The 15,082-nt window shown below is 42.7% G+C and overlaps 1 protein-coding gene across 3 annotated transcripts in view; it reads left to right on the forward strand.

Moving 5' to 3' along the window:
• LOC109534948 (cadherin-related tumor suppressor) overlaps positions 1-15,082 on the forward strand; it is a 41,800-nt gene that overhangs the window by 6,362 nt on the left and 20,356 nt on the right. For all 3 annotated transcript variants that reach the window (XM_048664840.1, XM_048664844.1, XM_048664845.1), the window contains exons 5-11: positions 532-1,247; positions 1,359-2,333; positions 2,709-3,110; positions 3,170-3,738; positions 3,794-4,615; positions 13,853-14,161; positions 14,218-14,451. In XM_048664840.1, the coding sequence (XP_048520797.1) occupies positions 532-1,247; positions 1,359-2,333; positions 2,709-3,110; positions 3,170-3,738; positions 3,794-4,615; positions 13,853-14,161; positions 14,218-14,451 (4,027 nt within the window). The remainder of the gene's footprint in view (positions 1-531; positions 1,248-1,358; positions 2,334-2,708; positions 3,111-3,169; positions 3,739-3,793; positions 4,616-13,852; positions 14,162-14,217; positions 14,452-15,082) is intronic.

The following is a 15,082-nucleotide window of genomic DNA, read 5'->3' on the forward strand; positions in this document are numbered from 1 at the left end:
GATGATTTAAATATGATTCCAATAGCCGTGCATACTGCAACGGAAAGAGTACCTTTAGTTTCTTGATGAGGCCATCATGCTAAACTTTATCAAACGCCTGGGCGACGTCTAGAAAAACGGCGGAGCATATTTTCTTCTTTTCTTGGCACTCTTCTATTACTTCTGTTATTCTATGTACTTGATCGACTGTAGAATGTTTATTGCGAAAGCCAAACTGATGGTCAGGAACCATCTGTCCCTCATCAATTATCTTCTTCAGCCTTCTGTGAAAAAGTTTCTCAGATAATTTTGATAACACAGGCAGAAGAAAAATGGGCCTGTAAGATTTAGCTTCGTTTACAGTTTTGCCGGGTTTTGTTATCATAATTACATCTGCCGTTTTCCACAACATAGGAACGTGTTTTAAGCGAAACGATGCATTAATTAAATGGGTAATTTTAATAATCCCTTTTTTGGGAGTTGTTTGAGTATGTCTCCCGTGACTAAAAAATCTTACCCTGTGGCCTGCCTATTTCACTTCGTCTCTTTCAGATGGGCATTCACTCAGCTAAAGATCACCATACTGGATGAGAACGACCAGGCGCCCCAGTTTTCCCAGGACAATATCGACGTGGCGCTTTCTGAGGACGCTCCCCCAGGCACTCTGGTTGCCATGCTAACGGCCGTCGATAAGGACCAGGGAACCAATGGGAGCGTGTCCTATTTGTTGCACTCCGGCCTGGACGACGCCTTCCAGCTTGACGGCCTAACTGGTCAGCTGACTACTAAACGGCGCCTGGATCGAGAGAAAGTCTCCAACTACACGATCCGGGTGGTGGCACGCGATCAAGGCAACCCGCCTCAAAGCAGCACTGCCACCGTCCAACTCCAGGTTCTGGATGAGAACGACAACTCGCCGGAATTCTATCCTAAGTACTACTTTGCCCCCGTTTCGGAAGACTTAGCTCCTGGCGCTATCATCGTCAGGGTCAGGGCGGTGGATCGTGACGACGGCGTCAACGCGCTGGTCACCTACCATCTAGAGGAGCCTACACAGGAGGAGTTTTTCGCCATTGATCCCAACTCGGGAGGCCTCACGCTCAAAAAGCTGTTCCCCAAGTCACTAGTCAAGCTGCAAGTGTCTGCTAGAGATCACGGCGGGCGTCGCAGTGTAGAGGACGCAGTGGTGGAGGTCGTTAAGGAGAACTACGTGGAGGAGCTAAGCTTTGAGAGCTACGGGTACGAGTTTCGCATTGTCGAAGATCCAGGTGAGCGGTTTTTTTCATATAGTGTTGTCCCTTTGAAACGTCATAAATTAAATCGAGCGTGCTGGGTACACAGCAAGCAAATCATATCTCAATCTAAAATACGACTTGCAGATGATGCAGCGTCGTTTAAAAGTCGCAAAGTGGGAGCCGTCAGTGTACGAAACAGTGCAGCCACCTACACCATTGTCTACGGTGATCCTCACGGCATTTTCCGCATCGACGGCAACACTGGCAACATTGCAACTGCGCAGAAAGTCGACTGCGAGCTGCAAAGCACGTACACGTTGAACGTTGTTGCGCGCCATGGACTCAGCTATGGCAATGCCACTGTGAAAATATCGGTAGCTGATCTCAACGACCATCAGCCTGACTTTGTGCGTGCGAAGGACGAGATTTCATTGGACGAAAACGCGGCCGTGGGTCAAGAAGTGTACTTTGCCAGAGCGCGCGATTTGGACGCTGGAGAAAACGGGCGAATCAGCTACGAGCTCAGCTATAATCCAGGAGAAGTGTTTCGGATTGCCACCGCTACCGGAGCGTTGTATCTGAATCGGCCAATCAGCGCCGAGCCCGGCTCGGACCTGGTCGTTACGATTACCGCCACCGATTCCGGTTCACCGCGACTCTCAGCCACGATGCGCCTGCGCGTTACAGTAGCTGACGTCAACGACCATACGCCCGCCTTTGACCACACGTCCTATGAAACGTCGCTGTCGGAATTGACGAAAGTGAACGAACGGTTTTTCGCAGTGGCCGCGAGCGACCCAGATCTAGCCGATAATGGCCGAATCAGCTACACGATCAGTGACGGCGACGCTGAGGGAGTGTTCGGTATTTTCCCGGACGGATTTCTGTTCTTGCGCAAGACGCTGGATCGGGAGAATCGAGACTACTACGCCCTTGAAGTGACAGCCACGGATTTGGGAGAGTGCGCAAGATCTTCAACCGTGCCAGTGGTGGTGCATGTGGTGGATGAAAACGACAACGCCCCCCGTTTCACCAATGAAACGTTTGCGATGGAAGTGGGCGAAAATCAACCTGTGGGCACATTTGTGGGCAAACTGACAGCGACGGATAAGGATATCGGTAAGTTACATTTTTGACTGAAATCGTAATAAAGGCATAAAGGTTAATAAAGTCTGGTGTCATTTTATTTGGAATGTAATCTGTTTTTTTTTCAAATATTTTTTGACAGCTGTCAAATTTTGAAAAAATTATATTGGTTTCGAGTGGAGCATGAAAAACTGTCCATTTACCTTCTATCTGCTGTATTTTTAAATATCCCTGTGCTAATCATCGCAATACGTCATACGTGCTAATCATCGCAATACGTCATACGTGCTAATCATCGCACTCGTACAATCTCAGAACAATATGACATAATAACGACCTGATCTGACGTCAAGATGCTGACTGGGTAAACCAGTCAACTGACTTAAAACTTTTAACAATTCCATTTAGGTCGAAACGCAGAACTGATTTTCGCCCTTTCGCGGCTCCAAAACGACTTTTCCATCGACCCGAAGAATGGATTTCTCAGAACAAGGAGAGTGTTTGACCGAGAGGAGTTGGTGCGTCACGGAGATGGCGCTTTCGTCGCCCTGGACGTCACCGTCATGGACAATGGCACCCCGCGTCTCAAGGACAAGGTCAAGGTTGTTGTCAAAGTGACGGACGAAAATGACAACGCTCCCCGTTTCCTGCGCACTCCCTACAAAGTCCAAGTATCAGAAGGTAGCGCTACGGGCGCTCAGATTCTGAGGCTGTTTGCTCAAGATGCTGACGAGGGGCTCAACGGGGACGTTTACTACTCAATTCTGGGCGGAAACGATGATGGCAAGTTCGAAATCGAAGAGACCACAGGTAAGAAACACCTCCGAATTTTTTAAGAATGGTAAATTTTAATCGCAGGATGTTCGCAGGTCAAATCGTGCTCAGCGGCCAGCTGGACCGGGAAACCACCTCAAAGTACACTCTTATCGTGCAAGCGCGAGATGAAGGTTTGGTTCAACTTTTCACTACAACCAGTGTAGAGGTTCAGGTTTTGGATGAGAATGACAACGCACCTGAGTTTGCACAGACGACTACGAAAATCTCAGTGAGCGAGTCAACCAAGGCCGGCACTGAGCTCATCCGATTCAAGGCCACCGATGGGGACTTGGGAGTCAACTCAGAAGTGTCCTATTCGATAACTTGGGGCAATCGCAAGGACGTATTTTTCATAGATAAAAGCAGTGGATCGCTGTTTCTCCACAAGCCTCTGGACTACGAAGATGTTCCTTCATACGTCTTGAATATTACTGCCATGGATAATGGAAGCCCGCGACTGTATTCCTCCATTTTGTTTTCCGTTGCTGTAGAGGACGCCAATGACAATCCCCCATCCTTTCCTAGCACTGCCATTGTGCGCCAACTGAAGGAAGGGATCCCGGTGCGCACGCCAGTTGTCACAGTGACAGCTAGTGATCCGGACTCTGGACTCAATGGGAATGTAAGTTTTTTATTGACCTGGATTGTTTGTTTATTTTCATTGATTTTCTCTTCAGATAACATATTCGATTTCCAACCAAGATCCCGACGACTCTAATCGACATTTTGGGATCAATCCTATCACAGGGGTGATTCACACGCTGCGAGCCATCGATCGGGAAACAATCGACTATTTCCGGCTAACGGTCGTGGCAACGGACATGGCCGAACCCCCATCCAGTCGTCTGAGTGCCGAAAAGTTGGTAACCGTGATTGTCGAAGACATTAACGATAACCTGCCGATTTTCGTGTCAATGAACGCGGCAATTTTATCAATACGCGACATTGACCGACCATCAATAACCGTCACCACGGTGTACGCACGCGACATCGATTCAGCTACCAACGGCTTAGTGACTTACGAATTGCTGAGCGATCCTAGCGACGCGTTCGCATTGGATCAGAGTTCGGGAGTGTTGCGCCTGCGGATACCACTCACCAATCCCGAGCCTACTTATCGGCTGAGCGTCAAAGCCACTGACGAGGCTGTCCAATCGGAGCGCAGAAGTTCCGAAGCCTACATTACGATCATAACCGAACGCGATGTGACCGGGCCCAAATTTGACAGTTCGGGCTTTTCCGGCAGTGTTTTCGAAAACGAACCGCCCGGTACGTCAATTCTCACAGTGTCAATCAGTGCCAATATCGATGTAGAGTACTACATTACCAATGTGACGGGAAATGGGGCGCAAGTTGATCGACTGTTTGAGATCGACACCAAACTTGGTGTGCTGTCAACTGCCGTAGAGCTGGATCGAGAGGCAGGAATAGACACTTATGTGGTGGAAGTCTACGCAGTTGTGATTGGGGCTGGAGGCGCAAAAACTTCCAAAACAAAGGTGAGAGGATTATATTTCTTTAAACAGCCGTAGACAAGCTGGACGTTTAATTGACAAGGAGCACGAATTGTGTGGAAATTGACGGAACTCTTCTACCGGGGCTTAATAAAGTGACAGATGACAAATTCAAAGGTTCGTTGCTGGATCTAGACAGCCGTGCCTAATCTTCTTCTTCTTAATCTTCGTCTTAGTACACCGATAAGATCAAGCGGCTTTCAAATCAGATTAGGCTTAGACAGTGATGCCATTTCTTCGAATTAGTCAAGCGGAACGTGAAAAGGGACTTGAATATCAGATGGAAATTTGGATATAGGAGCGGTGTTGCCCAATACGAATCCTTGTGTGCATCGGCATAAATTACACTTTCCTTTAATTGAAATGTTCCTTATTTAAAACTTTTTTATTAGACGTATTTGCAATTGAAAAGTGATAAAAATGTTAGAATATATCACGAGACCAGGAGCGATTTTAACTGGTTTGTGTCACAAAATACCAAAAAGTTGTCCAAACCAGGATGCCATTTCCTTTATGGTGGTATTATTATTATCATATTTTTCGTAAAACGGTTTCCAAAGAATGTGCCAATAGCTTATTGCCTGGGCGTTGACTACAAAACATTAAATTTGGTAACGATCTAGGAAAGTGTGCACAAGATGGCAACGTGCTATTCAAGATCTTCGATCTCTTGTAATGTTAAATTGGAAGGTCAAAACAGACAAGAGAGAGACTGGTTGTGTAACCGTGAATACTCGGAATTCTATTGGTCGTATTGAATTTTAATGGTTTTTGATTGGTATGGAATTTGGTCGCTGATAGCGATCGATCTTGAATAGAGGATTTCATTATATCGTGTCTTGTTCGTAGGAGATGGTTCCAAAGTGGACATTCATGCTTCATGCAACCAACAAAGTAAAAGCAGCGGTACGAAAAAGGGTCGCAATTTTATCGGGCCAGATAAGCGAAATATTTCCCGGGTCCGATCGCGCTCCGTTTCGGGCACTAAAATATGTAAATGCACCGCAAAACCAATAATTAAGATAATCGCCGAAATAAACGTTTGAAAATGCCGGGGCCCATTAATCTTGTTATTTTTGTCAAAATTCGCCCGAAAGCCCTTTTTTTCGGTTGGGTTTTGGCTTTTTTTTTTAATTCCCAGGCCAGAAATCAAGTTGCTTTCAATGCTCTTCTTTTTTCCGCATCCTCTCGCTCAAGTCCTTGATCTCATTTAGTGCCCAGACTAAGTTGCTCAAAAATGCTCTAAAACCTGTCAGAGCGATGTTTCACTGTGATTATTGTCAGGTTTCTTCGGTTCGTTTAAACATCGGCTTTATAATCGCTTAAAAAACCTATACACTCATCGAGTGTATACACAGTTCCAGCTGAAATGAGCTATGAAACTTAAACAAATCCTCCAAGCTGATCATCGCAGTCGGTCAGCCGTTAAAAACGTTATTTTCTTCAAGTCCACGCACAGCGGATTGCTCATCAATTCGTACAGTTAGGGGCAGATAAAGATGGCCCGGAGAAAAACTAGATACATATAGTGAGCCAGATAAAAAGATAATCGAATTCATTATCTTCCATTGTTTGAAGCTGGGCGAGCATTTGACGCGCGATTTAATCGATGCTTTCGCATTGTCATTGCACGAAATCGGTTCCAACTAACTCAGCTTTCAGGCTTAGAAGAGTAGGACTTTTAAACAGTTAAAAAAATAGATATTCAACTGATCTTGGGGTTAATTTGCGTTGTCAAATGCCATTTTCAAGGCACTAAAAGCCTGTCTAATAGAAGCCGTCAATCCTTAATTTTTATATGTAAAGGGTGGTTTAGTTTGTCGTAGTAGATCATTGACAATTGGGAATTTCAGGCAAACATTAACGTGGGAAATGTTTTGATACGTTATGTCAGTACGTTTCAGTGTTTTCTACCATCATCAGTTAATCTGTTTAGGAAATGATTTTGTTTTTTTTCACTTGCTAGCTTATCTCGAGGTAGGGATGGGAGAGAAACATCGATGTTTCGCAAACATCGATGTAATTCTTTCGATGTTCGATATTTTTACCATCGATGTTGGAAATTTGGAACATCGATAAAACATCGATGTTAGATCCTGAAATGAAATTATCGGACATTTGATGTTGATACTAGATAGAAACATTTTCTAAGAAATCTTTAATAGTACCGATTCAAACGCTACTGCGGCCCATTTCCAGCTGCATCCGAAAAAAAGCTCCTTTTGCAGTCAGTTGACCGAAAATGTGGCAAATATAAGTTGAATAAAGTTGATTATTAAGTTAATCAATTTGAAATTTGTATGCAACGGCAAACTATCAGAACATCGATGTTGTCAAACATCGATGTTCTGCCTTCGATGTTTCCCTAACATCGATATTACCTTTCGATGGCTACCATCGATGTTATAGGATCGATGTCCCATCCCTATCTCGAGGCAAAGTTTCGTGTATGCATTCTCTAAAGTACACACCTTCACTCGATTGTTAACTTCAAACGCCATGAACTAAGGAATTACCTTTAATTCTGTTTAGTGGTGGGAAGAACCGAAACAAATAATTCGAATAGCTATCGCAATAATGGCATGCGAGATATTGGGAATCTCTCGAAAATAAAAACAATTCGATTGTCCCCGTTGCGAGTTCTGTTTAGTTCTCGCCACCATGTAGATTTAAGCATGGAAATGGAAACTCGAAACAGAAATAAATCGAGTCAATTTTAAATCGCAGCATGGTACCGAAAATAGACGTTTCGGTCTAATGTCGCGCGGCAGGGGCTCCGGCTGGGTACCCGAAAAAGTCGCTCTTCTATGCTGGACCCGCATATTCGACCATTTGTTATTGGGTTCCCCGTTCCGATAACGGTGCCGATTTCGTGTAGGTAAAAATGCGCAGAGATTGGACGGCATATTGTCTTATCCAATTTATAACCCGACCGTTTTGTAACGATTAGCCCAAACGCTCTGTATACATTTTAATGGTGGGAAGGCTTCAAAAAAATTCCCATTTTCTTGTGTGCGAGGGGGTACCCGACGGCCAATTTCCTCTAAGGCCACTTCAGTTCAAACTAGAGATTTTTGCCATTGTAAATTTGTCTTCGGCTAACGGTGTTTTCTGAAATATAGCACGTCGGAATAATAATTATTGGACGAAGATTTAAAGGCCTAAAGGCGCGCAATGCAATTGCTTTGACCTTTGAGGTCACCGGCTTCGCCTAGCCGTAAAACCGTGCAGTTGGAAAAGTTGCGAAAATATCGATTTGGGCGTGATCGACCTGAGAACCAAAAAATGTCTCATATTGCCAGTTGCAAAACAAAACCTGTCAAATTATTCACTGTTCCTGTCAAATATTTTGGCATTTCTTATTATACAGGTTGTCCGTCAGTGACTGACAAGTTACAGTGACATTTGAGTGCAATATGGGTTAATTTACTAACTGACGTGTAGACGAGCGAAGTTAAAGGAAATATTTAGACCGGACGAAACCACAAACAGTTCGGCGAAACCGAAAAGATCAACTCGTGTTTGCTCGCTTCGGACAATATTGGTTTTAACTCGTTGAAACAATGTGGAATAGGTAAACACGCACTTTTACGTCCTCGGTATTGGTTTTTCTCATTAAGTCCAAGTTTCAATCGTAAATTGCTCGCCATATTACGTCACAGAATATACAGGGTGGCCCACTAAGAGGGATGGTTGTATTTCAGAAACTATTAATCGAATTCAGGCAAAAAAATATAAACGAGAATTCCAAAAATAATGTTTATTTCAACAGAAAGCAGTGGCGTATAATTTTTTCTCAAAAAGTATTCAATGCAAAAATCGTACGTTTGTTGTTAATCGCTGCAAGAACTGCGCTCTTAATTATCAGAATATCATTAAGAAAAACCCTGTATTTGGTTGTGTTTCCTCCGCTCAAACTTTTCACACAACCGACATTTTTAAATAATGGTTGAGGATGATTCAAAACGACAGACGATTTTTTTATCCGAAATTGTTGAGTAATTAATGGCGTGGTCGATCGAGCATTCGGGACCGGCCATTAAAAAAGCAGTCGACCGCCCGGCCAATTAGGAATGTTAATGAAATTCGTCTAAAATCGATAATTAGCCGGTATTGTGTGCAAATTATCGACAGTGTCGGTTTTCGGGGGTTTTTCTCCACCAGCTTCAGGACAAACATCAGAAACTTCCCAGTCAAACACTAATAACAGAAGCAAACAGCATTTATTGCTTTAAATCTTCCGCGTTTTTCTTTAGCTCTTCCATAGGGGGTACTAAGTACCCTCTATTTTGCTTTTGTGGTTCGTTCGCTTAATTTTTTTTGATTTTACAACTGTTGAAAGCGACAAAATGCTCTTTGAAAAAAAAAAATGAAACGAGAACAACGCCCACGTTTCGAACTTTCACTTCGCTCGGCCCGCATATGAAAACAAGTACCTGGCAGGAAAAATACAAACGGCCATTGTTGTGAAATGATCTGTCAATTAATCGCGCACAAAGGCATATTTTACCCAAGAGAAACTCGTCAAAATCGAAAGCTAAACTCTACGTTGCCAAGTGTTCATGGCTGCATGGCTCAATAGAGACTAAAATATGCTTCAAGACAATGGTTCAACTGCAGAAATCGGCAGAAAAATGTCAAAGTTATCACCATTTAACTTCGGTTTATTTGACTACAACTATTCAGGGTTTTAATCTGTTAAATGGGTCAATTTGTTCGAAAAACGATCAATTTGGGGCAGTTTCAATTGACACATTGACAAAATGACCGCAAACAATCATGACAACCCGAACGAGCGACGTCGCCCGAAACAAAACGAGAATAAAAAACAAAAAACAATGGAACACCGCGTTAAACGATCGATTTGTCAAGAGTGCCGCCAACCAAAAACAATCACGCATGGTTCGTAGCCCTGTTGCGAAATTTTCAGTAAATTCAAAAGCAGACAACCACAGGCTCGATCAGGTTTACCTCACAGGAATTACGGCCAAATGTAGTAGACGGCAACGTGGCATGGGGTTCTGTAAAAGGTGGTTCCCAGGGGAGAGTGGCGTTGCCGGTTTGTCGTTCAGTGAACAGACTTGAGAATTTTCGGTAACCGCCGATGTAGTGAATTTGTAAATGCAAATTTTGCAAATGTAGTCTTTTTCTCAGTTGATTGGAGGCATGGAGAGCATTAAGTTTAAGCAGTTAAAGAGAGCAAAGACTCCGTGATAGTTGTAATCGGTTTCTTTTTCTTTTGTTTTCCGTCCACTTCTCTTGGGTCGACGATGATGACTCGATGGAATATAAATTAAGTAACGTGAACCCATCGAGAAGAAATCGTAAAGTTCAAGGTGAAGGCTCGTTTAGTGCTCTTCTTCAACTAGACAAAATCGATGTGGGAGATTCGAATGGTGTTTCCCATTTAACTTTTCCACTTGTTGAAATGCCCATATTTTAGGCAGCTTAGCGTATAAACACTGTATGACTTGCGGTTTTCCATCAGACTTAAAGATTTAAAAGATCCAAAGGTGTCGTAAATAGACAGCAAATCCCAGCCGTCTTTGTGCTTGAAAGGTACCCACGATTCTCGAATGAGCCTTGCTTTGAAAGGGCCTGAAAAGCGTTCCTAGAAAAGTCGTCACTTGCGTGTACCGAAGCCGGTTTCGGTTTGGAGCAGGTAGATTCTCATTCTTCGGTCTTCATTCTTCATTTCTTCATTTAAAAATCAAATAAAGAGCGTTCAAGGGTTTTTTGCGCTGCAGGATATCGGATTTGACGCTGCGCCCGCTGCGTCCGCTCCACTCGTATATGTGGCAGACGCACGGTACGCCACTGAACTGGGGTTTTTTTTAGCGAACGAAAACGCCACTCTTTGTACTGGTACTTCAGTGCTGATTAGTATTCGGCGAATTAATCGGAAATGAGCCCAGAAAAAAGCGCGCAAAAGGGCCGCTTTCGGGCCGCATTCCGGCCGGACGTTGAAACGGCCATTTTTGACATTTTGCGACGGCCGCAAAAAGTGGCCCAATGCACGCCAAAACATCCGCGCAGAATGCACACACATACACTCGACAACCGAACGACAATTTTAAAATGACCTAAGTGACGTGGTGCGAAAGTACCCGATAACGTCCGAAGTACATATAAGCCAGTAATGACACTTGACGTTTCATATCGGATAGAAGTTCTATCGAACTATTTGATCCTATTTATTTCAGACCTGAATTTATTCAGAATTTCTCGTAAATAGGCGATTTATGGCCATAAAGGAAGAAGCTCGTGTGTATCAATCGAATATTACATGAAATGATTGAAAAATTATCAATTGGCCGAGATGCTGTTGCACCTCGGCCAACCTGATCTAAACAATCGGGAGTTTTAACTTAAAACAATCAGGGTTTTTTAAAAACAGACTCCAGTTGGGCTTGAACATCCCCTTTGAGTTAATTGAGAGTTTAACTTGAGTTTGAGAACTTAAGAAGACTTTCAACATCTTTAGCCTCAAATGTCTCGATAAATCAAATGAAATTGACATGACAAACTCATGATTCATGCCCATAAAAGGGCTCCGCCTAGGGAGGGGACATGGAAAGGCAATGTCGATGTTAGGGAAACATCGAAGGCAGAACATCGATGTTTGACAACATCGATGTTCTTATAGTTTGCCGTTGCATACAAATTTCAAACTGATTAACTTAAACTCAAATATTATTATATTCCTGGGTCTCAGTCAAAGTGTGAAGTTGATTTTTACCAATCATGAAGTAAGTTTTTCCGGTGTTTTGCTCTCTCAAAACGAAGAATTTTTTCCCTCAAAAACTGATGAATGTTTTAACACTTTGTAAACTATAATTTTTATACAACGTGTTTTAATTGTGAATTGGAGTTTGTAGTTTGTGTAAATTTTAACTCTGATGATGGCGCTTTTGTCTCGCCGAAACGTAATGACATAAACGATGTTTCAAAATTTTTACTTCACAGTTTGACTGAGACCCAGGAAAGGTAGGAATATCATAACAAGTACACGCAGTCAGAAAAATAAATCAGAATTAAACTAAAATAGTTTTATTTCACTACTACTATGACATTAAATAATCGACTAAATTTATTCAACTTATAGTTGCCACATTTTTCGGACAAGCGACTGCAAAAAGAGGCTGTTTTCGGGTGCAGCTGCAAATGGGCCGCCTTCCGCGATATCGTTTGTATCGGCACTATAAAAGAGTTCGCAGAAAATGTTTCTATCTATTATCAACATCAAATGTCGGATGTTTTCATTTCAGGATCTAACATCGATGTTTTATCGATGTCCCAAATTTCCAACATCGATGGTGAAAATATCGAACATCGAACGAATTACATCGATGTTTTTAACCCATCCCTAGCTCCGCCTCATTTCATCCCAAAACCGTTGAATGAGTTGTTGAATTGATTGATCAACTGGAAGAGGTGGAGCAAAATAGGCCATCTGGATCACCTGACCTAAGCAATGGGGACTTTTAGCTAACGAGCAGAAGCAAAGGGATGAGTCCCGTTTGACCCAAAGAGATCCGCTTACCAATGTTTCCTATTTACCTACGTACACCGCGATAAGAAAATTGGCACGTAATTTAGGCACTGCCCCTTACATTGCCAATACGTTAAAAAGGCAAATTTCATTGGGACTTACTGGCAAACAACTTATTGAACATATGATTCATAGCGCCGCCCGATTTCACCCAAACACCACATAAAACGATTCAAAAATCGATTGGAAAATGAGGAGCCTTGGTCAGGCCCCCATAGGGATGGGAGAAAAACATCGATGTTTCGCAAACATCGAAGTAATTCCGTCGATGTTCGATATTCTTATCGATGTTGGAAATTTGGGACATCGACAAAACATCGATGTTAAATGCTGAAATGAAAATATCGGAGATTTGATGTTGACGATACCGCGGCATAGGGGCTCATTTTCAGATACACCCAAAAAAAGCCTCTTTTTGGAGTCAGTTGACCGAAAATTGTGGCAACAATAAGTTGAATAAATTTAGTCGTAGTCGTAGTAAAATGTCATAGTAATAGTAAAATAAAATAATTCAAGTTTAAGTTAATCAATTTGAAATTTGAAGGCGACGGCAAACTATCAGAACATCGATGTTTTCCTAACATCGATATTACCTTTAGATGTCAACATCGATGGCTACCATCGATGTTATAGGATCACCTGATGTAAACAACCTAGACTTGTTTGGACTGTCGGTCGACTTCCGTCCTAAGAAACGACAAAAAATGGGTGTTTTATCGCATTTGCACAACTTACACCTACCGTAGGAGGAAACTGACTCAACATCTAATCAAAAGGCTGCTACTGTCTCCTCTTTTCTCACAAATGTTATTGTGGACAATCGACACAAAAGACGAAAGTTAGTAGAACGAACGTGTAACCAAACAAGCACTTGATATGCTAAGAACAGTTCTAATGTCTTATTCGTCTGAATAATTCTCCTGAGGCGGAAAAAAGAGCTAAATGAGGGAGAATGCTTATTTATGCTGCAAAATTTCGCCTGATTTTTTTTCTATAGGATGGTGAAACTGATAAGTTGTTCGGAATAGGGCTAAAAACTCGGGTGCTTTTTTTTAAATCGAAGTTTGATATGCCACGAATTTTTCGAAACACCTTGTGTAACGGAATTAATTTTACTGGATGGCCACCATTGATCGCACAAAAAAATCACGTCAAAATTGCACTCCAGTGAGCCAAAATCCTTCACCCCATCTTCGTTACGCCAACCTGTAATTTCCCTGATTTGTCGCAATGTGGTCCAAAAAAAAACCATTGTCTTCAATCATTTCAGATGCTTCATCTGGAAGATCTTGCGCAAAAAGTCCCATTTTTTACCGCAAAAACTCATGTTCTCGTTGAACCAATTGTGCGACATTTGACTGGTCGAGTTTACGAGAAATTCTGCTTATGGCAAATCCAGGATTTTGATCTGGGCGCGCTGAGATCATAAGAAAGTATCGTTGTATCGATGTATCGTAACCTCGAGGTTCTTCTGGACGGAATTAACGTCTTTTTGAAATACTTAGTTTAAGAATTTACAGAATTATAAAATGGTATTTAGTTAATATTAAAGTTAAATGAGATTTTTGAGTTGTTACGATGAAATAGAAAGTATGGTACTGTGGCTGGATTCGCCCCTGGCATAAACTAACCCAACCCAAACTGATGTTTCCACTATTGACGAATTCCAGGTGGAAATCACTGTCCTGGACAAAAATGACAGTCCGCCATCGTTCGCGTCCGCCCCCCTCCACTACACGGTGTCCGAGGAATTCGGCCCGGGACAGACCGTGTCCACTATCCGGGCTGAAGATCCCGACACTATTGGTCAGCTCGAGTACAAAATCCTGGGTGGGGATGATGGCAAGTTTGGATTGGACAGCGATAGCGGCGTTCTGAAGCTAACGGACAGCCTGGACCGGGAGACTAAGGACGTGTACCGGCTGTCCGTGAGATGCAGCGATGGGCAACAATATACCGATACTGTGGTGACGATTGAGGTTTGGATAGTTTTTGGGGACAGTTGAGGGTAAATTAGAGCTTTGGATTGTTCCAGGTTAGCGATTCCAACGATAATCCGCCAGTTTTCTTGGAACAGGCCTATTCGTTCGATATTCCGGAAAATGCAATGCGTGGCTTTCGAGTGGGGCAAATCCAGGCTGCCGACGCTGACTTGGGCGCGAATGCTCAGCTCACCTTCACAGTGATCAGCGACTGGGCTAATGACGTGTTTTCGCTCAATCCCCAAACCGGAGTGTTCACTTTGACCTCGAAACTGGACTATGAGGAGGTAAAAGAACACATCAAATGGGTGGTCAATTCCAGCTAAATCATAAACGGCCGACGAAAACGTGCTTAATGAACAAAAGACACGGCTTTGGCGCTCAAGAGGCGGCAAATTGCTGTTGTTTTATGGCCTTTCTGTTTACCCATTATACAGGGTGCTTTAACTTTGGTGACATTCTTCTGTAGGTCGTGTCTGGGAGTAGGCCTGGGTAACTCAGTGAATTCTTAGGAGTTGGCGCATTGCGGCGCAAATGGCTTGATGCGCCAACCCAACGTACCGGCGCAGTAACTCAGTTCCGTTGCTGGGAAAATGTTGATGACTTTTTTTAGATTTATTTTAAAAAGCCATTTATTAATAATATTTTTTAAATGTCTTACTTTTTTTAATACTCTTTCTTCTAAATGCTCAATTTTCTAAAGTTTCACTTAAAAATGCTGACAATCTTAAGGTATTTTTCGCGAAAAATTATGAAATAAATTTCGAATCCTTCGTCGCTTTGAAAAACCTTTTGAGATCCCATTCCAGCTTCGAATTTGGAACAAAAATCAAACAATTTTGTATCAAAAAACGAACAGAAGCGAAAGTTTATAACAGATTATTTGGAAATCTCGTCACCTCCATTCCTCTTAAGACT

Source organism: Dendroctonus ponderosae, unplaced genomic scaffold (genome assembly GCF_020466585.1).
Source record: "Dendroctonus ponderosae isolate FM_Combo_2020 unplaced genomic scaffold, Dpon_F_20191213v2 Dpon_F_20191213_1, whole genome shotgun sequence".
Classification (NCBI taxonomy): Eukaryota; Metazoa; Arthropoda; class Insecta; order Coleoptera; family Curculionidae; genus Dendroctonus; species Dendroctonus ponderosae.